At 48.9% G+C, this 24,551-nt stretch overlaps 3 protein-coding genes across 3 annotated transcripts; 2 read left to right on the top strand and 1 right to left on the bottom strand.

The window, feature by feature from the left end:
* The first annotated feature begins 1,968 nt into the window (after positions 1–1,968).
* On the top strand, positions 1,969–8,663 carry mmp23bb (matrix metallopeptidase 23bb). Its single transcript, XM_087850533.1, has 8 exons — positions 1,969–2,132; positions 4,138–4,250; positions 5,054–5,193; positions 5,733–5,900; positions 6,412–6,576; positions 6,790–6,900; positions 6,978–7,104; positions 7,854–8,663. The coding sequence occupies exons 1-8, from the start codon at positions 2,085–2,087 to the stop codon at positions 8,044–8,046; spliced, it is 1,065 nt and encodes a 354-aa protein (XP_087706659.1). The 5' UTR covers positions 1,969–2,084; the 3' UTR covers positions 8,047–8,663.
* Positions 8,664–11,626: 2,963 nt separating this feature from the next.
* Positions 11,627–13,562, bottom strand: serp1 (stress-associated endoplasmic reticulum protein 1). The gene is made up of 3 exons (XM_006809660.3): positions 13,349–13,562; positions 12,659–12,731; positions 11,627–12,098 (listed from the first exon to the last, which is right to left on the bottom strand). The coding sequence occupies exons 1-3, from the start codon at positions 13,430–13,432 to the stop codon at positions 12,058–12,060; spliced, it is 198 nt and encodes a 65-aa protein (XP_006809723.1). The 5' UTR covers positions 13,433–13,562; the 3' UTR covers positions 11,627–12,057.
* Positions 13,563–14,049: 487 nt separating this feature from the next.
* Positions 14,050–24,439, top strand: eif2a (eukaryotic translation initiation factor 2A). Its single transcript, XM_087851342.1, has 16 exons — positions 14,050–14,159; positions 16,656–16,725; positions 17,336–17,407; positions 17,496–17,614; positions 18,190–18,289; positions 18,374–18,456; positions 18,531–18,604; positions 18,675–18,819; positions 18,895–19,011; positions 19,135–19,291; positions 19,551–19,635; positions 21,736–22,068; positions 22,146–22,259; positions 23,682–23,795; positions 23,902–23,967; positions 24,142–24,439. Exons 1-16 carry the CDS (start codon positions 14,132–14,134, stop codon positions 24,205–24,207), a joined length of 1,743 nt encoding a protein of 580 aa, XP_087707468.1. The 5' UTR covers positions 14,050–14,131; the 3' UTR covers positions 24,208–24,439.
* Positions 24,440–24,551: the final 112 nt, after the last annotated feature.

The raw sequence follows: 24,551 nt of genomic DNA, 5'->3' as shown, positions 1-24,551 counted from the left end.
CTTCCTCAGGAAGCAGAGACGCTGCTTAGTTATGGAGCTGGTGTTGAGGCACCAGGTGGACACCGAGGAATCTGGAGGCCTGACGACCTCGAGGATCCACGATGTTCAGTGGGCAGTGATCTCTCCGTGCTCTGAAGTCAACAACCATCTTTGTTTCGTCCACTTTGATAAACACATGGAGGCGACCACATTTCCATACTGTTCAGGATTCTGTTATCCTGTGTGTATACACACACACACACACACAGGACCTCGTTCACCCTTGTAATGCAGGATCGTTTATGCCGCTCAGGTGCGTCCACCTCGTTCTGCCCCCGTCACAGGTGATGGTGTCACATTAGAGGTGCAATGATGTGAATGACTGTTGGCAAAAGCAAAGCACTTGATCTTATTATATTTCATGTATTTATTTCATGTATTTATAGTGACAATAAAGACCGGTTGGATGGCGCTGAGTGTGATGTCAGCACAGCAGTACCTGCTGCAGAACCGTTTCCCGGCCAGAGAGCACGGTGTGTTTGCAGCTCTACGAGAAATGTGGAAAATACGAGTCCTGCAGACTAACGTCAGATGAGAAAGAGTGATGATGACACATTCAGGGACCAAAGCGTAATCACGGCTCTTCTCTCAGTTTGACCTTCACTTTCCTCCGGAGATCACTGACTTTCTAACAAACTGCGTCTCGGATGAGTTTTGGTTTCAGGTTTCTGTCGACGTATCGATCGACTCTCACCCTGCCAGCACAGAGCGAGTCGGTGTGAGGTCACAGCAGTGCTGTAGTGCATGATGGGAATCTGCCAGGCCGCTCAGCTGCCAACATTCAAACCTCATTCAGCTCACAATGCAGCGTTAATGAGCTGCTTAACATGCACCATATGATGAGCTCCTCTAAAGATGCCTCTGCAGGCACTTTGTCAGAGTGAAGGTGACCGCGAGCTGGACAGAGACGCCAAGTGTGGGCGGAGAGATAAACAAGACAACAATGCAAGCCGGGGAGGGGGGGGGCATTGAGGGGGCTGCAAGGAGTAATTAATTCACCCCTCCCAGATTAATTTAGGCAATAAGACATCCAGAATTAATCCATCAGCAGGGCTTTGTCTTTCTGTTGTTTCAGCCGCATTAATCAATACTTTAATATTAATGACTGTGGGTGTGAAAAAGGTCACAACCACAGTCAGAGTCTCAACAGGAAACGTGATGTTTCCGTCGCTGCTGTGTGAATAAGTTTAACTGTGGATGCTCCTCAACCCCAAACTGAAAGCATGTAAGGCCGATCAAAAGATGAAGCACATCAATAAAGACGATCAGCATCAGAGGACCGATGACGGAGCCTTGGGGGACTCCACACGTCGTTGAGTTTGATCTCTTCTGAATCTCCCACATCTGTTTTTTCTCCTAATTATTTCTGTAAAGTCATAAACGGATAGAAACCTGCAGCGAGTTCGATCTGTCCAATCACAGGACCTGTGTGTGTGTGTGTGTGTGTGTAGTGCAGTATTTGTAAGGAGTTGTTGATGTGTGTATTTGTAGGTCCACAGGTCTGTTTTGTTAGTATTTCTCAGTTTGCAAACGAGTTTTGGTTTTTGCTGTTTTCTCCCTCACAGGAAGCTGTTAGTGTTTGGACAGATGTTCACCTCAGGGTGGCCCAACCTGCAGCCCTCGAGGCCCCAGAGGGAAACACCGGAGCGGGTCTGGGTTTGTTTATCCGCTGAGTGAGCTCGGGGCTGAAACAGAACTGTGGTTCCGGTGGGAAAGGGTTAAACTGGTCTCCTTACCTGACCCCGCCCCTCCGGACCAGCCCCGCTGCAGCAGCGAGCGGACACTCCGGGAACTTCACTCAGTTTGTTCCCCAGCGGAGCGCGTTCCTCCCACGGGTCCCGGACCACGCTGAGCACGCGCACGGAGCGGGTCGGGTCTCCGGGGTTCGGATCTTTCCCGCTTTTTGATTTTCTGCCTGAAGTGGACTTTCAGCTCCGCGGAGCGTGCGTGCGTAAATCTGCGCGCCTGGAAACTCCGTGGGATGACGCACGCGCTCACCGATTGTTTGACTGATTGATTGACGGGCACGCGGTCCGAGACTCGCCATGGACCCCGTTCAGCTGATGATGATGATGGTGATGGTGATGATGAAGGTCAGTGTCGGGACCGACAAACTGGGAGAGAACAAAGAGCGCGCAGCGAGCCCGAGGTCAGATCGTAACCCTCCTCCTCCTCACCCCGGAGCGGCGCTTATTCGCTCAGACTTAGAAATGATGAAGTTTCTGAGTTCAGATGATTTTGCGCTTTTCTTTCTCTCTAAACTGAATCTGAGCGTTTTTTACTCACACATCAAACTAAAAAGAACACGTGATTGGAGTCACGTGATTGGCTCTCAGCTGAGGGACCCTGAAGGTCAGACAGCAACTGACTCCAACACCAGTTTGCAGCTTTCGTGAGAGTGGGTGTGGAGCTGGTTTCTGGGTCTGAGAAGTCACTGAAGTAAATCTGTGAAACGGTTTTACAAGATTTCTTCTGTTTAAAGTCAGGAAACTGAAACGTGATGAGAGTGTGTCTGCGCTGTAATCTTTTTATGCGCTGCGTCTCTTTGTGATGTCGTCTGTTTTCCACAAAGCTCTGAAGACGTCTGCAGACGTTTCGTGGTCTCTCTGGTTCTTTGTGCTCATTAAAACTTTGGGATGATTCTTTAAACATCTGAAGTTGACTTTGCTGAGATGATTTTCCATGAAACAGCTGACTGCTTTGGTTTTGAAGATTTAGAGCCTTTAAAAGCTGCAGAGCATAGAGGTGACCTCACACAGTCCTGCACTGCTGATTCAAATGTTTACTGCTTCGTGTCTCAGACTCAGAAACGTTCACGCTGTCTGAAATCTGATCAAAGTCTGACGATTCCTGTGAAACGGACACCCGGCAGGTCTCAGGTTTGTTTCCTCAGTCACACTCAGGGGTGTTAGCGTCACCTGCAGTCTGCTGTCAGTCTGAACTCACCGTCGTTATCACAGTTTTGGTTCCTTCAGTCGATGCAGATCAGAAACAGATCAAATATTCAATTTTTGGTGTTCGGTGTCACAAACGTGAGGCTGGTGATGTTATCTGTGAGCTGATCTGTCAGTGTCAGCACTGATAACAGCAGAAACACCCTTCAGCCAGGCTTGGAGTGTTGGTGTTGCACAGTCTGTCCACCAGATGGCGCTCTGCATAAACGGGTGAATGAACAGCGCCAAAGCAGAAGCTGCAGGTGGTGTCCACATAGCAAGGGGCGGTGGGTGGAGCCTGTGGGGTCGTTCCTGTCTGAGCGCTCAGACGTGTGAGCAGACTTTCTAACGAGTGAGACGTGGAGGCAACGGAGGTTCAGCCGAGTTCACATGTGGCTGACAGAAACGTGGGAGGGGGGGGGGGGGGATCAAAGCACATCAAAGCCACACATGAAAGAGACAAAGAAGGAAGTGTTTCACATCTGTATGGAATCACCCTACTGCCACATCTGTGCACATCTGTGCACATCTGTGCACAGAGTCTTCCAGAGTCTCCTGTTTCATTAGAGAGCTGCAGGATTTCTGTTTGTATCATTCACGGCTGCTGAGAATTAAGCTTTTATTTTGAAATAGTCACAGGAAATCACAGAGGTCAGGACTTCCTGTTATTGCTGGGCCAAAACGCTGCAGCTGCATCAGCTCCTGACTTTGGTAAAACCAGTCATTCATGTGACCTATGACCTCCTGAAACCACAGGTGGAGTCAAATCATCAATAACAGAAAACCTGCAGACGGAGCTCGCCGTGCTCGATAAAACCAGCACGAGTCATGAGCTGGTCCGCACAGACACCAGTACCATACAAAATCCTCCAGTTTGCCGCATTGAACCTGGAGCTCAGCCTTGTGGACGCTCTGTTAGTACGGTGACCTCACAGCAGATGATGTCATTACAAAGGCCCCAACAGCACAAACACGGTCCAGACGTCGCGTATCCACGGAGACCAGACAGTTTGTGTATCAGGCTGTAAACGTGTTTACTTCTGCTGTAAAGTTTGAAAGTCTATGGGGATGGACTCACTGCTGCCTCTGCTGGACGCCAGAGGCACTGCAACTGATTTTAAGGAAGCTGATTGGTTATTAACTCTGCATGTTTGCTGCGTTTCAGATGTCTGACAGCAGCAGATCAATGGAGGCGTTCGGGGACCGAGCAGCAAGAAGCAAACGCTATGCCATCAACCCTCTAGGACACAAGTGGACTCACCATAACATCACGTACAGGTAGAGAAACACCTGCACCTTAGTAACATCCTGTAATTCATCCAGTGAAGCTCTGAGGTCATCACGTGTGCTTTTACAAGGTCAGGATGTTTCTCTAATCGTCCTCTAAGATCATGTGTAAGTCAATGATTTACTGTCTTCATCGTCTAATTCTGCGTCTTTCAGCGTTTATCGGTTGGAGCTCTGCACCTCTGCCACAGCTGGTATTAAAGCACATTCTGTGTAGAATATTTAATTATGAAGGTAAACATTTGGAGCCTGAAGTTCAAGCTAATACTGAGGCTGTCATACCTACAATGATCCAGGATGTCAGCAGGAGCCTGAACAAAGAAAGTGACTGAGCCTCGTGCTCGGCCTAAAATAAAGAGCAGAATATAAACCACAAGGCAGAGAATAATCTCTGGTGTCCGAGAGTCTAACCAATAAACAGCGCAGAAACCAACCCTTCCTCCTCCTCCTCCTCATCGCAGGCAGTTATTTGGGTGGTTATTTTCATGCTGGCTCCTTCCGTGCAGGTAAAGGTGGAGCCGGGTGGCTGAAACAACATTTTGTCCTTTCTTTGACAACCAGTTTTTTTTGTTAACGACTGAAAAACGTTCATCGATGACGATGAAGAAAGCGAATGGCGCAGCATCGTGATTGGCTCGTTTGTTTCCTGATTCCATGCTGATGAGTACCTACCTCACTGATTGCCCTCCCATTGTATTTCTATACCAATCACACAACTGAAATCAGAGGAGGCGGAGCATCATTCTCTGAGGACCAATCAGAGTCCAGTTATCTGTCTGTCTCTTCCATCTCAGGATCATCAAGTTCCCCAACACCCTGAATGTGGAGGACACCAGGAAGGCCATCGGCATCGCCTTCACAAAGTGGAGCGACGTGTCTCCGCTGACCTTCACCGAGGTTACTGACGGCAACGCCACCGCTGACATCACCATCGGTAGGACTGAACGCTTAACTTGCCGTCGACCCGCAGGGTCAGGTTAACACGCACATTTGAAAAGGGCCAACTTCTGCTTAAGAGCCCTAACCCTGGCACTAAACAGGTCACAGCTACTTTATTTTAACACAAGATTCGTCCATATCATTAAAAACTGCCTCGTAATTGTAACTGCCTGTGTTCAAAGTGATTCAAACCTTAGAAAAACCAACCAAAGCATCAACAGGAGGTGGAGAGACAGCATCGACGTTGTGTTGAACAGCTATCAGCTGATATTAATATGGAGACAGGCTGTTGTTTCATGTTATACCAGTTTGTGCCACAAGATGGCGTAGTGAGTCAGCCGAATCTTTACTAGTGGGCTGGACAAGTTGACGGTTCTGGACGAAGCGGCGGTAAGAGTAAAACTCTGCCCCCTGCTGGTGAAGGCTGCAGCTACATGCTGCTGGTGGTAATTAAAGAAGTGCGTTGCAGGTCGTCGAACACGTCTCAGGATGAGGAGCTCTGCTTTCGTCCTCTGAGATGTTCCCTATTTCCAGGTTTCTACACCTTCAACCACACGGACTGCTGGTGGTCTCCTCTCCACCCGTGTTTCGATGGGCTGAACGGCGAGCTGGCGCACGCCTTCCTGCCACCACGGGGAGAAATTCACTTTGACAACCACGAGTTCTGGATCCTCGGGAAGTCCCGCTTCAGCTGGAAACAAGGTTGGAGCACGTAGGATGGTTCTGTGTGTTTAGTGTCCTAGAAGGCCACCGTACTCTGAGAGAAACAGCACAAATGTAGTTTTAGGGGTTCCTCACTTTTTGAAAGTCGGAAGTTTAAGGTTCTGAAGGGAAGCTTCAGCTCAAGAGTTTGTACGTTTTTCTTTTTCTGTCTGAATTTGTGTCTCTAATGGGAGAAAAACACTGGAGTTTATAACGTGTGTGTTATAAACAGCAGATTATAAACATCGTGACAGGATTTATTCCTCAATGCTTAAACGATCAGAATCTAAACTCCTGAACATGAAACAGGAAGAGCACAGCAGAAACCTCAGAGATCTTTGTGATCAGCGTCTGGAAGCCTGCTGAGGGGCAGCAGTCAGGCTGCGAGTGTGGTGGGCGTGGTCTGTTTGTAGGAGGCTGCAGCAGGAGTGACGCTCCTCTGAGAACACGCCATCCTGCACCTGGCGCTCTGAGGATGATGATGATTGGATGTAAAAATCTCCTCCTGCAGGAGTCTGGCTAAACGACCTGGTCCAGGTGGCGGCACACGAGATCGGCCACGCTCTGGGTTTGTGGCACTCCAGAGACCCTCAGGCTCTGATGCATCCCAACGCCACCTACACCGGACAGAGGAACATCGCCCAGGACGACGTGTGGGGCATCCAGAGACTCTACGGTAAACCCCAGCGCCGCCGGCAACGAGCTCTTCCTGCTTCAGTCAGGTTTGCAGCTGTTCGCTGCAAAGCTGGGAAACAGCACATTTATGCATTTGAGATATTTAAGGTGGACTGAGGGGAAACTGCTCTGACAATCAGAAATAAACATGATGCAGGCGGAAACACGCCGCTGCATCATGTGACGTGTGTTTGTTGTGTCTGCCGCTCTGCAGGTTGTCTGGATAAGAAGCGCGTCTGCGACCCGTGGGCTCGGCTCGGCTTCTGCGAGCGAAGGAAGACGTTCATGAAGAAGAACTGTCCTCAGCGCTGTGATTTCTGCTATGGTGAGCCCCTCTGACCTCTGACCTCACAGAAGCCCGCGTGACGCTCATTGCCCGTCTCCATCCTCTTCCCACTGCAGAGCCTCTGGAGGTGGTCACTACGGCAACACCGCCGGCAGCCAACACGAAGATCAAGATGGTTCCTCGGGGAAAGGTGGTGGGTTTCCGCTGTGGGACCAAGAGCACCCGCTCCCCCCCCAAAATCAGGTCAGCTCATCACTGATGACGTCATCATTGTTGTGGGTGATTTTAACGTCCATGTAGATGCTGAGAATGACTCAACTGGCTTCTCTGTAAAAGACCCCACCCACCACTTTAATCACACTCTAGATCTGGGGTGTCGAACTCCAGGCCTCGAGGGCCGGTGTCCTGCAGGTTTTAGATCTCACCTTGGGTCAACACACCTGAATCAAGTGATCAGTTCATTACCAGCCTCTGGAGAACTTAAAGACATGTTGAGGAGTTAATTTAGCCATTAAATCAGCTGTGTTGGATCAAGGACACATCTGAAACCTGCAGGACACCGGCCCTCAAGGCCTGGAGTTCGACACCTGTGCTCTAGATCTTGTGTTAACATCTGGCAAAGAAACTGAACATGAGTTTCCTGTCTGATCATTTCCTGATAACAATTACAATAATTGAGCCTTCAGTTTTCAGGCTCTTCTGTGGAACCAGTTTGGATTCAGGAGACAGACACTATCTCTACTGATCAGGGTTCAAACTTTCCTGTTTCATGTTGTGAAGCTAATGCTGAGGCGTCGCTGGTCATCGACACAGCTCGTCAAGGTTAAAATGTTTCTCGGAGAGTTTCAGGAGCCAGGACGAGTCCCAGTTAACGAGCGGGGCTTGTGGGTTAGGGTTAGCGGGGCTTGTGGTCATTTTCTGTACAGCTGTTTGGATGATTGTGGGCGGAGCTGAAAGCTTAAAGGTCTGTGCTGTCTGTGGTTTTCCTGCAGCTGGTACAAAGATGGAGAGCAGATCCTCTCATCCATTCCAGGGTACATCGTCATGAAGGACCGAGACTTGCGCATCGTCGCCAACGAGTTCAACGAAGGCGTTTACACCTGCCGCGTCCATCGCCGTGGCGACATCGTCTCTGCAAACTCCTGGGCTATCAGACTGAAGCCGGAGCAGGCGTCCAACAGCTGAAGACGACAGACAGGAAGTGACCTGACAGGAAGCATGGCGTCCTGACTTCAAGGGACTTTAAACATTGAAGAACAACGAACCATTGGCAGCTCTGTGATGTCACGGCGCCCCGTCCTCGTGACATCACAATGTGTAAAGTGGTGACTGAGCTGACTGGATGGCGTTTTGGTGATAAGCAGCCTGCTGCTCATCTACGTGAGAATATTTCTGTAGCCCGTAGGAACTGTGGCGTTTGACCCCGCCCACTTTAGTTGCAGCGGCTAATTACTTAGCAACGACAGTCATGTAATCCCTCTTTGCCCTTTGACCTTTGCTTAGACTTGTATCCTGTCAGACGCTGTTCCTCTGTCCTCCATCATGGGGAAGCTGTTTCACGTCTTTGTGCACTTCCTGTTTCCCCTGCCCGCCCGTCCTCACCGCCACGGTTTGAGTGCTGGACTGAAGTAGAGCAGCTTTGCATGATTCACAGTTCAGACTAATCCCGCCTCACAAGCAGCACGGCGGCGCTCTGAATGCGAGTGATGGACGCCATGACAGGTGGCGTCCTCGTTCTGCCCTTAATGTGACATTTGTTTGTTGTTTTGTTGACAAATTACAGAAATAAACAGAAACATTTTAGTAACTGTTCTCCTCGACGCAGCTCGTTCACAGAGGTCGAGGGTCGAGCCCCCTGGTGGCCGTTAGAGAGAACGCAGGTTTGAGACGCTCTCAGGTCGTCCATGCTCTCTTTGGGGGGAGGGAGGGGTAGGGAGGGGGGGGGGTGCTCCAAATATTCAGATGAAAACAGGTCAGACTTTAGAGAAATGGGTTAGATGATGAATGTGTGTGTGTCTGTGTGTGTGTGTGGGAGACACTGGTGTTTGTGGAAACAAAGGCCTGAGAACAAAGAGTGTCTGCAGGGTTAGCGTGGGTCGCTAACCCTGCAGACACAAACAAACCCACAAAATCATTTTAAAAATCTAAAACAGGCAAATAAAGTTTAACAATCTCATATTAAAATATTATAAAATAAATAACTACAGCTAATAAAACAAAATAAACATCTGAAATATTAATATTTTAAAAGTAAATGAAAGATTTGTTTTGTGATATTTTTGATTTTTACACAATTATTAATAATAAACAAACAAATCAGCAAGAGCTGCGAGAAACAAACAGGAAGTAAACTAAAAACAACAAATGACAGAATTACAACACATTTACTAAGTGATGCGAGTGCCTCCGTTTACGTGAAAAGACCATCGCTGAATGGAGGAGGGGCCTAAGAGTACATCTGTCGCCATCTTACATGCTGTGATTGCAGCCATTCCCCAACTCTGTGAATGGGACTCATGGTTATTGATCAGTGGTTATTGATCAGTGGTCATGAGAATTTGCATAATTATGATGAAGGTGACCTCCCAGCCCGTTGTTCCTTCAGTGCTGCTGGTTTCAGTCATAATATAAATGTCCTGTTTATAAGGTTGAAACCTGCAGTCAGCTGATGATGAAACGTTTCTCCCACTGAAACATCCAGATGAACAGAATCAACTTGTGTACATTTAGTGTAAAAAGATACAAAATAATATTTAAAATCTATGAAAAACAAGTGAAGACCAGCTCAGGACAGAAAATGTACATAACCAGTTTGACACACACACACACACACACACACACGCACGCACACACACACACAGACACACACACAGACGCGCACACACACACACACGCACACACACACACACACACGCACACACACACACACACAGACACACACACACACAGACACACACACACACACACACACACAGACACACACACACACACAGACACACACACACAGACACACACACACAGACACACACACACAGACACACACACACACACACAGACACACACAGACACACACACACAGACACACACACACACACAGACACACACACACACACACACACACACACACACACAGACACACACACACACACAGACACACACACACAGACACACACACACACACAGACACACACACACAGACACACACACACACACACACACACACACACAGACACACACACACACACACAGACACACACACACACACAGACACACACACACACAGACACACAGACACACACACACACACACACACACACAGACACACACACACACACACACACACACACACACACACACACACACACAGACACACACACACACACACACAGTCTTCACAGTCTTATGTGTGTATTCATGTTGTTGTTGTTTCTGTTGTATTTAATAAATGGAAACATTTTCATGTAATTATGTAAAAATATGTTTGAAATGTTCAAAAGTCCAGACTGCAGATTATTGATTGATCAGCTGTTTGTTTATGCTGATCAATGAGGCAAAACACATGGTTCACACTCACACAGCACCACCTGGTGGGCCAACAGGGACACTGCAGCAGCTCCCTGCTGCCGGCTGCATCCTCCTGAGGACGATCACAGCGACGCAACGAAGGCTGTCGTAGACTCCTCCAAATGAGTCCTCCTGTTCTCCAGAGATGAAGGATGGGTCCGGCGTGTCCCTCGTGGCCCACGTTCCCAGCATTCATAGTGTTTTAACAATAGTGGCAGCTGCTTAGTTTTAATATTACTCTTATTTCTCTTTCTGGGTCACAAAATAAACTTTTAAGATATTTTCAGGCGAGAATGTTTCTGTGTAAACTTCAAATACCTGCTCGATTCATCAAGACGTCACATATTTGCAAAAGGTTAAACATGATACATAAGTCACCTAAAAATGTTATTTTCATCCGTTTCCCTCTGCGTATCCGGGCCGTGGGGGCAGCAGCCCAAGCAGAGAAGCGCAGAGGGAGGTCTGTTCGTGAGTAAATCGGCTGAGATCAAAGTTATTAGATTACATAAAACTTTATTAATCCATCGGGCGCCGTGGCGTCCTGGCCTGTTTGGCGCCCTGGGCGTACGCTCCCTCTGGCGCTCTATTTGGAAGCAGCATGTCTCCTCCCCCTTCACCGGGTTGTGTGTGAGAATCATCAAACTGTAAATTAAGAATTTTAAATTGTTATTGATCCCTTTACTCCTGGTCCTACAGTGACCGTTACCCTAACCCTGCAGCGCCCCCTGGAGGACGAACCAACTTAGCCAAAGCTGCTCAGACCTGATTGGTCACAGTAAGAGGTCAGAGGTCAGCACAGGCCTTGATCCAGGAAGCAGCTTCAACACTGATCAGCTGATCAGTCAGTTCATGACATCATCGCAGACTTCAGAGGAACAGCTGACGGTGAATCCTAACAGAAATCTGTGACATCACTCAGCGACTCTCCACCTGTGAGGTTAAATGTAATCTGATTACACTGTAAACACGCTCGCTTCAGTCTGAAAATAATTTCATCATCTTTGCGACTGTGACACCGTCACACCCACCAGTGACCGCCGACTGATCGCTGTGATGTAATCACTGGGGCACAGTGAGTGTAATCAGATTACACTCACAGATACAGAGGTCTGCCTCTGACGGAGTCGCCGTCTCAGGCCTGATGACTGATCGCGCCGACAGCGAGGAAAGGCGGGGCTTAGACACGACACACACACGGCGCTCCGTATTCAAAGTGAACTTTATTGAGTGATCGGGAATGTTCAGGTGCAGCTGCACACGGTGCAGGCTCACCTGCGAGCTCCTCACTACCTTCTGATTCAAAAGACCTTCATGTCCAGACGCCACCATCGCTTTGGTCTGCAGCTGGCCCCGCAGGGGGCGGAGCCAAAGCTCAGGTAAACACAGAAAGGCACAGAGTGAAACATGAACACTGTGAGAAGGACAGCGGGTGGCGACAGGTTAAATCAACAGATAACAGGCTGGTGTCAGGGGGCGGGGCTTGTTTGAGAGGGGGGCAGGGGGTTGGTCTGCTCAGGCGACGGCGGTCAGAGTTCAGGAATGTTTTGGTCGGGTTGGCGCGGCAACACGGTGTTCTGATGGTGCTGGCGTCCGCCGCGCCTCCGTGGCCCCGCCCCCGTCGATGACGTCACTCTACATGCCCATCCTGATGCTCTGGATGATCTGGAAGATGGCTGTGGGACAGACGACAGCGTCACTGATGATTTCATTCACACCACTCGAGTGTAAAATGACTTCACTTCAATGTAATTCTTCATTTTGATATTTACAGGATTTGTTTACATTTTATTGCATTTTTAACTCAACTTATTTTTAGTACTTATTTTGTCTTCCCCTTTAGGGCTAAATTTTAGCCCTAAAGTTAAAATATTCACTTTATTTAAATATTTATGACATTTTCAGCACTTTTTAAAGCATTTTTCCACCTTTGATTTTATATTATTTTAAATATATATTTTAAAAATAGTTTCCATTAAAGATAACCTGACACGACCTCTGTGATCACGTCTGAGCGTGCTCAGATCACCCTGATCAAACACGCCTGAAGCACCAGGTGCTCGTCATCAATTAAAGGTCACAGCAGCACGGCGTGCCATGACATCACAGGGACAGGCCCCGCCCATTTCCAGCTCTTTAGTCAACAGTTATTTAAAGCTTTCATAAACCAGAAAATCAAAGACACATTTATAACAATGAACGAGCGTCAGCGTGAAGCAGACGGAGGAGGACTCACCTGATCCACAGACGACGAAGATGAAGAGGGCGAGCAGCCACGGCCCCACGCCTTTGTCATCAGTGAGGCTCCTCTGAAACACACACATGTATTGATCAGCCCATCACGCTCATCCCGATCTGTGTTTATTGTTGATCGGGTGGAGCAGCAGTTATCACGTCGCCTCGCTGCAGGAAGGTTTTAGACTCTGATTGTGACTAAAACCCGACCTGAGACCTGTCCAGGTGTACCCCACCTCTCTCCCAGGTGTACCCCACCTCTCTCCCAGGTGTACCCCACCTCTCTCCCAGGTGTACCCCACCTTTCTCCCAGGCGTACCCCACCTTTCTCCCAGGCCTGCTGGGCCCAGCTCCAAGTGCGCTGCCTTCACGGACAGCCCGTTTCTCTGGAATTCTCAGACTTCTGGGTCACATTAGCTCTACACTCGATCACCTGTGATCAATACCTGCGCTTTACTCTCCTGGAGAGACGCTTTTAAATCGGCCCACCTTTAAAACAATCATCTTTGACCTTTGACCTTTCCTGTTTTGAAACCCATCTGTTGCAGCCTGTCTGTAGGGGAGCTGAAGTGCTCCTGAAGTCGGCCTGACTGGACCTGACGACGGATCCTCACGCGATCGACCGGTTTCTGATCCTTTATCGATCAGTTTCGGCTCGCGCTCTTCGCCCTGACGATGACGTTTTACTCACCGTGGTCTTGGCCACGTTTCCTCTCTGCGTGATGTTCTTGCTGTGTTTCTCGTTCGCCATGCGGATCCTCTGTTTGGCCACCATCTCGTCGTCGCTGTTGTTTGTTTGTTTGTTTGTTTGTTTGTCGTCGTTTCGTCCTCGCGCTCGTCGCTCCGCTGTTTCACGCACTGGGACCGACTCTTGTTTGTCGACGTACTCAAAAACCTGATGCCCCGCCCCCTTTCGTGCTGGTCACGCCCACACTCCATGGAAAGCGCCTTACTGCGCAAACATGATTTCCTGCAGGCCCTTTCAAAATTAAAGCCAGCTGTAGTCGCCGTTCAAGAGGACGTGGTTGATGATGGTGCTGTTAGAGACGCGTCTACCCCCCTCACCACCTGCCATTTCAGTGTTACTGTTTAAACTGTTGTTTTTATAAAGCTGATTTAAATAAAACCTTTCGACTGAGGTCCTTCATTTTTCCTACCCTTCCTTCCAGATGCCTTTTATTTTGAAAGCAAAAGCGGAATCCCTTTTAGTCAGTTTCCGACATTTTTGATGCAACTTTGACCTCAAATCAGAAAGAAATGATATTTAATGATAATTGTTGAACGTGGCTGATCTTATAAGCTCGCGATTATCAGAGAATCGTTAATTAAATGTTAATAAATGATAAAGTAAGCGTCTTCTTTTCAGTGTTTAACGACGTGTCGCTGACTGTCTGCTGACGTGGCGCTGATAGACCCACCTCTCGGTGTCTGACGCATTTCCGGGGTGCTGTTTTCTTCTTCCGGCACAATAAACATGGCGCCCCCCGTCCCGTTGCTGGCAGGTGGGTACATTTTTGTTTATTTTGATTTATATAAAAATGTCTGTCTTTTTAAAACGCACGGACAACGACACAAAGTCACACACCCGCCACGACCAGCGTAAGCCTCCGCGTTAGGTAGAGCCAGCAGGCCGCCAAACCCGGTGAGGAATCGGATAAAATATTAATTTGTGCGAATATAACAAAGTCACGTGCGCTCGCAATGAAAGTGTTGTATGTTTTTAAATCGGTGGAGTCTTTGGGTGGATTCGGCTCTAATATAACGCCCGTGTGTGTTTCCGTTAATAAGACTGAGCTGGTTGAATTTTACCACGCGGTTTTCTGTTTCACGTCAGTGAGGTTTCGGGTACAAAGAGCTTAACAACAGCAGAGCAGCAGCTACGTCAGGGTCTGTGTTGGAGCCGATGTGCGAGGCGATGCTGTGCGCTTCAAACGCCGCGTTTGCTGTAAACTCACGCGACACTGTTTTGGTTTAATCGGGATTACGTTATATTAAGGGTTTTTTTTAAACGGAGCTCTTTCAGGGCCTCTTTTACTCTTCGGTTTATTCCCAACTGTGTTGATATCTGAGACCAATGTTCGCAGCCCCTTTGGTCAAATTGTAAAGCAGGTGTGTCCAACTCTAGGCCTCGAGGGCCGGTGTTGGCAGGTTTTAGATCTCACCCCGGGTCAGCACACCTGAGTCACATGATTGGTTCGTTACCAGCCTCTGGAGAACCTCAACACATGGCAGGGACGTCATTTAGCCATTTTAATCAGCTGACACATCTAAAACCTGCAGGACACGCCCCCGAGGCCTGGAGTTGGACACCCCTGATTAGTGATGGGCAGATGAAGCTTCATGAAGCACTGAAGCTTTTCATCCAATTGGTTCACCCCAGCACAAAGCGTCTTGAAGCTTCATTTGCTCTAGTAGGACACCTACTGGACGTAAAAATATTAGTTGGCATGAATTTGAAGAGTGTGGCCTTTTGCACACAGCCTGTAAATGTCAACAACAAAAGGAGTGTGTAAAACATCTATATTGTAGTGATGGCAGTATACTGTGTATATTTATACTGGCAGTGTGGAAAATGATTATTTGGAAATGCTTAAAATGGAAATGATCATTTACTGTGAGGTGAGGTTGGGGTGTGGACAGTGGTTGTGCTTTTGTAACGTTGAGGTGTGGACAGCTACACACTGAGCCTCAGTCCTGTTCACATTTTATTCTGTAAAAGCTAAATTTTCACTGCTTTTATGACCTTTTTAGTGGGGAGAACATAGCTAGGATTTAATGATTTAACAAATCTTTTAAATCCTTTGTCCTCCACAATGCTAAATGGCTGGGAGTCCTCAATCACCATGGTAACCAGGTCTTCATCTATTTGAGATTGCTCTGCTGAGGAAAGACAATAAAAACAAAGCACAAATATAAATATCACACACGTAACTTATTACAGTTGTATAATATTGTTATATCATTTAGTAACATTACAGCATGCTGTATTATCATGGCATTTGATGGCTCACCTGGTCTTGCTCCACAATCGGTGTTCCCCTTATTCTCATGCAAAGCTCTGTAGTGCCTAAACATGGATGAGGTGTTGTTGTGATATCCCAGCTCCCTGGCACACAGCAAACACTTCACCTTGTACAAAAGTACAGACAGCTTAACATAAATTATATTGCACCATCAGTATTATGAAAATACATCTTCTGTAGAAATTTACATACCTTGTTGGGAGGAATAAAATCAAAATGTTCCCACACAGGGGAGGACATCCTCCTCTTCTTAGCTGGCTCCATTCTCTCCTGACTTTCTCTCCTCACTCTCATAAACCTCCAAACTGTCTCTAACTCTCACTAACACAGCTCTCCATCAAACACCCACATTTTTTGAATGAAGTCTGAGGGGTTTGTATCGCTGTCATATCTCGCGGCAAAGTTCGAACCGCTTCATGAACCAGTCACGTGGTACAGCCGGGCAGCGAGGCTTCGGACGTCATCATTTTCAGCTCCTCCCATAAATGAAGCAAGCCTCGATACGCGCTTCGCGGAAACGCCCCCTCAATTACTCGACACACGCTTCGAAGCCTCGATACAGAACGTCACATCACTACCCCTGATGTAAAGCATCTGTTTTCAACAGCATCTCACCGCTGAAGGAGCGAGCCGCTTTAATCGGATCTGTTCACAGTAACAGGGCGCCAGAATAATTTAATGTCAGTCTCACAGATTCTCTGTAAACACGAAGACACGTTGACTCATAACAGTATGACTGCAATACAGCGAGCATAAAGAAATAAAATGTTTACATCAAAGTGACAGTTAAATAAAATAAAAGCTCCGATGAAAATCAGTTTTACATTTGAGATCTTAAAGATAAACGTTGTAGGAATGAACAGTTAGCGAGCATCGATGACGGCGAGGCCTTCCCTCGCAGCGCTGAGTCAGCGCTCAGGAGTCACAGACGCGTCAGTGAGCCGTCCGCATACTTTTGGTGTGTTTGTGTTTCAGTGCGAGGATCCGATGGCACGTCTCTGCTCCGAGGCCCCCCCCACTGTGAGCCACATGCAGCTTTCCAGAGGTAACCCCGCCCCCTACGCACCCCGTCACCGACACACGGACACAGTTTGTTTGTTTACAGTGTGCGCGTGTGCGTGTGTGTGTGTGCGTGTGTGTGCGTGTGCGCGTGTGCGTGTGTGTGTGTGCGTGTGTGTGCGTGCGTGTGTGTGCGTGCGTGTGCGTGCGTGCGTGTGTGTGCGTGCGTGTGCGTGCGTGTGCGTGCGTGTGTGTGCGTGCGTGTGTGTGCGTGTGTGTGTGTGCGTGCGTGTGTGTGCGTGCGTGTGTGTGCGTGTGCGTGCGTGTGTGTGCGTGCGTGTGTGTGCGTGCGTGCGTGTGCGTGCGTGTGTGTGCGTGCGTGTGTGTGCGTGCGTGTGTGTGTGTGTGCGTGCGTGTGCGTGCGTGTGTGTGCGTGCGTGTGTGTGCGTGCGTGTGTGTGCGTGCGTGTGTGTGCGTGCGTGTGTGTGCGTGTGTGTGTGTGCGTGTGTGTGCGTGCGTGTGTGTGCGTGTGTGTGTGTGCGTGCGTGTGTGTGCGTGTGTGTGCGTGCGTGTGTGTGCGTGCGTGTGTGTGCGTGTGCGTGCGTGTGCGTGCGTGTGTGTGCGTGCGTGTGTGTGCGTGCGTGTGTGTGTGGCAGGGACTGCCGGCCCAGCAGATGTGTGACCTTCAGCGGAGACGGGACCCTCTTTGGTTGGTGTAACGGACAAAAGTAGGAGCTTCTCCATCCCTGTGAGTAACAACTGTCTTGCACCCTGTCTGACCTCTGACCTCTAACCCTCTGTCTGCCTGTACATCAGTGTCTCCATCGTGAACCCCTCAGATGGCGCTGTGGTGTCGACCTTTGACCTCCCGAAGACAGCCCTGCTGGAGTTTTCTCCACTCAACAACATCCTGGTTACCTGGCAACTGTACACGAGTAAGAGAAGAAGTTTCACGTCCGTAGATTAGAGATGAAACAAGTTCACATGAGGTCACGAGTCCTCGTACATCCAGACAGGTAGACTGATGTCATGTGACATCAACATTTCTCAGACTCTCCTCTGCACTCTGAGCTCACGCTCAGTCGCAGAGACGGTGACACTAGAACGGTTACGCAGATACTCCTTTTTGTTCCCCTGTGCAGGCAGGTGTGCAGGCAGGTGTGCAGGCAGGTGTGCCCGTGTCTGCACGGAGCCTCTCTCCTGCAGCATGTTTACTTTTATCCAAAGAAAGTGAGTTCTGTAGGTTTACAGGTGAGGGGGTCTGCACACCTGGTGCAGCTGTTTTTACTTTTTTATGTAAGAAAAATTGACAGGTAAAGACTTTCTGAGGTTAAATGACTGTTTTTGTGAATGGAGTCTGGTGGAAAGAGACATTTCCTGTGTGGGCTAAACCCACACTGACTCTTGCAGGTGTCAGCAGCACGTGGCGTTAGTTTGTGTGGGGGTGTGGCCTGCTGTGTTTCGGTGTGTTCGGTGCTGTTTAAATAAAGTTGACTCTGTGACGCTGCAGAGACTCAGGACAGTCCTCAGGGGGAAGCCAACCTCCAGCTGTGGGAGCTGCGCAGCGGACGACTCATCAAAGCCCTCTATCAGAAGAAGGTGGAGTCGTGGTGAGTCCTGACGCTCCCTGACCGACCGATCGATCGTCTGATTGGTTGTTGCCTGTCAGTGTTGATGTCTGTGGCGGTCTGCAGGTGTCCCAGCTGGTCTGAAGACGAGAAGATCTGCGTGAGGATCGTCAACAACGAGCTGCACTTCTACGAGGACAACGACTTTGGTAAGGACGCGTGCGGCGGTAGCCTCTGTTGCTGTGCAACCAGCAGCTGATGTCTGCGCCATCGTTTCCCCCAGACTCCATCGCCAACAAGCTCCACATGCAGAAGGTGTCCGACTTCGCGCTGTCGCCTGGAGGTCAGCCCAGCAAGGTGAGCGGAGCGTCCGGCAGCACAGTTCATTTACCTGAGCGTGGTCCCACCCGCCGTCTGTCCCCGTCAGGTCGCCGTCTACGTCCCGGGCAGCAAAGGAGCTCCTTCGTTCGTCCGCCTGTATCAGTACCCGGCGTTTGGAGGGCCGACTGCTGCGCTCGCCAACAAGAGCTTCTTCAAGGCTGACCGAGTGACGATGCAGTGGAACAGGAAAGGTAGGCGTCCCGAGTCCCGACGGCTAAACCGTGACCCTGTGAGCGCTGACGCTAACCCGCCTGTCTCTCCCGCAGCCTCGGCCGTGCTGGTGACGGCGAGCACTGAAGTCGATAAAACTGGCGCGTCGTACTATGGAGAGCAGACGCTGCATTACCTCGGCGTTAACGGAGAGACGGCGCTGGTCCAGCTGTGTAAATCCTCCTTTTACTTCCCAGTTTAGCTTCTCGCTGCGGCGCCAGCGTTGGTCACCTGAGGGGTAAAATATGGCGACAGGAAATGTTTGTGTAACGACTTTTCTTTATCGCTTTAAACAGCGAAGAACGGCCCAATCTACGACGTGGCGTGGAGTCCAAGCTCTGCCGAGTTCTGCGTGGTGTATGGCTTCATGCCGGCCAAAGCCACCGTCTTCAACCTCAAATGTGACGCCGTCTACGACTTTGGGACCGGACCGCGAAACTCAGCGTACTACAGGTGAGAATCCGCCTGTGCTCGACGGCGTGTTAGTGATGTCGCCGTGACGGTGGCTCAGCCATACGGCGTCTTCAGGAGGAGGTTGGTACGTGATGGAGAAGCGTCGTATCACCGCAGCAGGAAACGTTGGCTCCTCCTGACCCAGTGTAGTCAGTAGGATGGGATGCTTCCTGTGAGAGGCTGCACCTGATTGGTCGCTTTTAAGGAGAAATCAGGCTGATGTGAAACCTTAACCTGCTGTCTGTCTTCCTGTCTGTAGCCCTCAGGGCCACATCCTGATCCTGGCCGGCTTCGGTAACCTGCGAGGTCAGATGGAGGTCTGGGATGTGAAGAACTACAAACAGGTGAGGGGAAAACACCTGCGGGGGGAGGGTGGGGGTGGGTCGAAAAGCAACAGGTAAATGCACCTTCAGCGGTGTTTCACTTCCTGTCACAGCGCCACGTGGTTAGTGCTGAAGCACACGCCCAGCGTGAGTTTCATTCTTCACTCTTTTTAAGAATAAATCAGCAACACGCTGTCGGCCCACACATGAGTCATGGGGGCGGAGCCCTGAGGGACACCAGGCCACAGGTCTGACCCCGCCCCGATGGTGGAGCCTCAAACCAAACATGTAAAAGAGATCAAACTGCTCCACCTGTGGTTGTGGATGGTGTTCAGTCTGATTTGACTGTTACTACAGCTGCTCGATTATGGCGAAAATGATCATCACGATTATTTGACGATATTTAACAATAACAATGTTGAATAATGACAAACAATAATATAAAATAGTGCAAATACTGATAACAGTGCAAATGTTTGCAATATAAAAGATAAATGTAAACATGTTTAGTGAAGTTTGCAGTGTTGCTCTGTGGTGCAGCTACGACACTGTAGCAAAGTTTACACACTGTGTCTACTTGATCCACGTCTGACTGAACCCATAATGTTTCCACACCACTCAAGTTTTTTACCTCTTTTCAACCAACAGCATCACTCTCCTCTCAAAATAACTTCTGCTGAGCTTTCCGAGCTTCCCTCGGGTCCTCTTAATCAGCGGTCCCCAACCCCCGGGCCTCGGACCGGTACCGGTCCGTGAGTGGTTTGGTACCGGGCCGCGAGAGTTGAGGCTCAGGTGTGAAATGTATAGTTTTCAGGGTTTTTATCGGTTTTCAGCGTTATTTTGTTCTCGTTTTTATCGTTTACTCGGTTTTCCTGGGTCTTTTCACGTGTGTTATGAATAAATCTTTTTTCGGTACCGGTACTAGTTTTATTTTGTTGTATTTATCCGCGACACCTTAAAGGCCGGTCCGTGAAAATATTGTCGGGCATAAACCGGTCCGTGAAAATATTGTCGGGCATAAACCGGTCTGTGGCGCAAAAAAGGTTGGAGACCGCTGCTCTTAATTGTTGTGACGCGTGTTCGAAATGCAGAGAGGTGCGCTCGATTCGCCACACGGAGCAGCGCGAGAGTGAAGCACGAGGGAGGGGCTAATAATCGGCTCGGTCATGTTTAATGATCGTTGAAAGAACAGATCGTAATCCAGATTTAAATTCGATTAATTGAGCAGCCCTAACTGTTACTGAAGCTTTTTTATTGTAACTGTATCATCACAGTTTCATTGTTTCGTGTGTTTCTGTTATCACACGTCAAAGCGATGCTCTTATTTACAGCTCGTATCATCACTGATTCAGTTCAGCTCATTTCTGATCAGACTGTCAGAAATAATATCATTCTGATCATTTAGATGCTGTTTAAAGAGCCCTCGAAACCTCAGAGGCTCAAACAGAAACATGAAGCAGCTTTTCCTGTTCTGCCTTTTTATAGCAGAGAACCTTAAAAATGTTCTGCAGTCGATCAGAAACTGGAGCAAACCATGAATCAAATGTGAACGTGACCTGATGCTGAAGCAGAGTCACAGAGGTTTGATTACAGACACAGCTGAGCAGTAAAAGTTTCCATTCGTTCAGTTTGAGCAGCAGAGACGAGGCTTTGCTGTCAGAGGCGACAGCGCTGAGCACAGCAGCAGCTGCTGGCTGATAAACAGATTTGATGGTGAACTGGTCTCAGAGAGAGAGAGCTGTGCAGGAGCCAGGGTCAGAGTTCATGAGCTTGTTGATCAAACGTAAAGTTTGATCTTCTGCTGCTCAGTTTGGGTCAGAGTGACGAAACCTGCAGCTTCAGGATCTGTGAGCGGTCGACTCTCAGCGCCGTCTGTGGACGCTCCACGTTTCCACGTTTCACTTTAATCGTTTCAGCTTCAACCTGAGATTCTGACGTTTCTGATAAAATTTATCTGTAAATATCATTCAGGATTCAATGAATCAAATCGATTTCCCAAACGCAGCCCTCAGTGAGCTGAAGAATCAGTGATTTCATCAAACGCCGTCTCGTCCATCGGTTTGTCTTTAAACGCCATCGCCATCGTGTTTGGCTTCACTAGTCTCACCCGTCTCGTCCAAGGTGTCCAAACCTCAGGCGCCGGACGCCACTCATTTCTCCTGGTGTCCCGATGGCGAGCATATCGTCACGGCGACCTGCTCTCCTCGGCTGCGGGTCAGTAACGGTTATAAGATCTGGCACTACGCCGGCGCCGTGCTTCAGAAATGGGACGTGGCGGCCGGCTCGGAGCTGTGGGAGGTGCGCTGGCAGTCGCTCCCCGACGGCAGCTTCCCCGAGCGACCAATCAAGTACCAGGCGGCGCCCAGCCAGCTGGGGTCCACACAGGCCCCGCCCACACAGGCGTACCGGCCTCCTGCACTGAGACACCTGCCCGCCACGCCCAGCTCCAAACTGGTAAGATGACGACGGCTCTCTGGTCTATTTATGCAGGAGTCGTCGTTATGGTAACCTCACCCGTCTCTTCCTGTCAGCACGAGGACGAGCCGCCTCAGGACCTTCGTCCCGGAGCGTCGGGAGAGAGGAGTCTCTCTAAGTCTGCTCTGAAGAACCAGAGGAAGCGAGAAGCGAAGAAGGCGGCGAAGCAGGTGAGACTCGAGAGTGACACGTGTACAGGTGCTGAAATCCAGGCGAACGCCGTCACACCGGCGCCGCTGGAGAAGCAACGGATCACCTGCTCTCTTCCTACATCAGCGGTTTACACAAACACTACACATCCTGTGACATTTTCAAATTAAAAGCACTCTAAAGTTTGGCTTTTACTGTGAAACACTTGTTTAAAATATCTGATATTCAGCGTCTGATGAGACCTGATTAACCCTTTAAAGCCGGTCACAGCAGCACGCTCCGTTTTGCGTAACTATTTTTAAATCCCGGTAGCTCTGCAACCACGTGAGTTAGCGCAAAAATTTTTTTTGCATATGAAACCGGAGGAGTTGTACTTACATCTTATGCCATCAGCTTGTCCTCGGTCACAGTTTCCTTCCACATATAGTTTTGCAAAAACTGCATAAAAAGCACTTGCAGCAACAAAAACATAATATTCCAGAAACACGCTTTGCCGATCCGATCAGCTGTTTGTAACACTTCCTACGTCCATCAGCGCGAACTTTAGCATGTCCGCCATGACCTGCCCGAAACCAGAAGTGACGTCATTTTGCAGAAATGTAGTTTTTTATCATCAGGGCCTCATGAGCCTATACTGGTGTTTTTAAAAGTTATGTTTGACTTTATGACTTTCTGTGTGGTTTCTGGGATGCTTAGGACTCATATTGCACTGCTGGAAATAGTTTATTTTGATGCATATGCTGCTTTTTTGCAAATTTGCATTATAATATTTATTTTCGTTTTTCCTGCAGTGTATAAAAATTGGTGTATTTCAAAAATAAAACTATGAAGACACTCAAAATAAATTTCCTGTGGTGGGAAACTATTTTGTGCAACTTTTTTGTATTTACAGTTTTGAGGGATAAGCCTCTTAAATTTCTCTAACTAGAAATATATGTTAAAAAAACAAAAACGATTTTACATTTTTTTGTAGTTTATTGCACTTTTTTGCAATTTATGTAATTACTATGCACTTAATGCAGACATATTATTAAAATTTAGGCTGTAATGGTTGTATTGATGTATAGCAACTTGAAATGCTCCCAAAAATGGCTCCACAGCATGTAAACATATAATATAAGCTCTGGTGGACTTGGTTCTATGGTCGGTCTTAAAGGGTTAAATTCATGTGTCACCATCACAGAGGATGATGATGAAGAAGCTGAGAGGTTTCTTCATCGTCAGCTGACGTGTGATCATGTGATCTGCTGATATTGATCTGCTGAGCTAAAAGCAGGAGAAGCCTGACTGATCCTTTCAGCCTGGCTTCAGTTTGAAGTTTCAGGTGCAGCATCTTTGTTTCTCTCACCTGGATCTCACGCCGCCAGCATTCCTGTTATTCCAGGTTCTGCTACGTTGTGCTCGAGGCAGCCGTGTGAACACTGATCTGATTATTTCAACAGGAGACGAAACCAGAACCAGAACCTCCCACTGACCCCGCCGCTGTCACTAACAGCCAATCAGAAGCAAGCATCGGTGACCCAGAGGTGGAAAAGAAGATCAAGAACTTGAAGAAGGTGAAGGGTGGTTTATTTCTGTGAACGTCAGTCAGGTGGATCTGGGGGCGGGGTCAGTGGTGTGTGGTGCTCTGATTGGTCAGGCAGTGACGTTTGTGTGTTTCAGAAACTGAAGGCCATCGAGGAGCTGAAGGAGCAGCAGGCGTCGGGGAAGGTCCTGCAGAAGAACCAGGTGATGTTTTTGTTTCTGCCTCATGTCCCACAAACTAATATGGGCTCGTGAGGGGCAAACGCCGGGCGCCGCAGTCATCGGCGGGCCCTGGGTGGTGCCTGGAGGAACTGTGATCACGCTGTGGGTGCTGTGAGCACAGCGGCGCTAACGCTGAGCTTAACCTTTCCTCTGCAGGTGGAGAAGATCCAGAAGGAGGAGCAGCTGCTGAAGGAGCTGCAGGAGCTGCAGATCGGACAGTAGGAGGATCCTGGGAGCTACAGACCACGCCTCCCATCCTGCAGAACACAGAGGGACGTCTGTGAATGAGTTTTTAGTTGAGGGGCGGGGCTTATCTGACAGGTGTGGCATGCCTGCAGAGGGTTAAACCGAGTGGATGTTTGTTCCTTATGTTCACGCCCTGCCTGTGGCTGCGAGCGGCGAGCGCTGTCTCAGCTGGAGGTTGTCCAGTAATAAACTTTGTAACAGATCATGAGACCTTCTTCTTGTTGTCGCAGTGAAACCTTTGTTTTTATTTGTCCCCAGAGTTGTTTGCTTTTTGTTTCTGGCCGTGGGAGTGCTGATAGACAACACACAACTGCCTCAGT

Source organism: Neolamprologus brichardi, chromosome 14, assembly GCF_056152115.1.
Source record: "Neolamprologus brichardi isolate AB-2024 chromosome 14, ASM5615211v1, whole genome shotgun sequence".
In the NCBI taxonomy this organism is placed as follows: Eukaryota; Metazoa; Chordata; class Actinopteri; order Cichliformes; family Cichlidae; genus Neolamprologus; species Neolamprologus brichardi.
Note: the sequence above shows the minus strand (reverse complement) of the source record. Positions and strands in the feature narration are given on the sequence as shown.

What these genes read in the sequence shown, in the direction of transcription:
- mmp23bb (XM_087850533.1), top strand. Translation starts at nt 2,085, where the DNA reads ATGGACCCCGTTCAGCTGATGATGATGATGGTGATGGTGATGATGAAG. An exon ending in TGGTGATGGTGATGATGAAG is followed by an intron (nt 2,133 to 4,137) that starts GTCAGTGTCGGG and finishes GCTGCGTTTCAG; the next exon opens with ATGTCTGACAGCAGCAGATC. An exon ending in CACCGCTGACATCACCATCG is followed by an intron (nt 5,194 to 5,732) that starts GTAGGACTGAAC and finishes CCCTATTTCCAG; the next exon opens with GTTTCTACACCTTCAACCAC.
- serp1 (XM_006809660.3), bottom strand. Translation starts at nt 13,432, where the DNA reads ATGGTGGCCAAACAGAGGATCCGCATGGCGAACGAGAAACACAGCAAG. An exon ending in GAAACGTGGCCAAGACCACG is followed by an intron (nt 12,732 to 13,348) that starts GTGAGTAAAACG and finishes TGTGTGTTTCAG; the next exon opens with AGGAGCCTCACTGATGACAA. An exon ending in CTTCGTCGTCTGTGGATCAG is followed by an intron (nt 12,099 to 12,658) that starts GTGAGTCCTCCT and finishes TCTGTCCCACAG; the next exon opens with CCATCTTCCAGATCATCCAG.
- eif2a (XM_087851342.1), top strand. Translation starts at nt 14,132, where the DNA reads ATGGCGCCCCCCGTCCCGTTGCTGGCAG. An exon ending in GGTTGGTGTAACGGACAAAA is followed by an intron (nt 17,408 to 17,495) that starts GTAGGAGCTTCT and finishes CCTGTACATCAG; the next exon opens with TGTCTCCATCGTGAACCCCT. An exon ending in CGAAGAAGGCGGCGAAGCAG is followed by an intron (nt 22,260 to 23,681) that starts GTGAGACTCGAG and finishes TTATTTCAACAG; the next exon opens with GAGACGAAACCAGAACCAGA.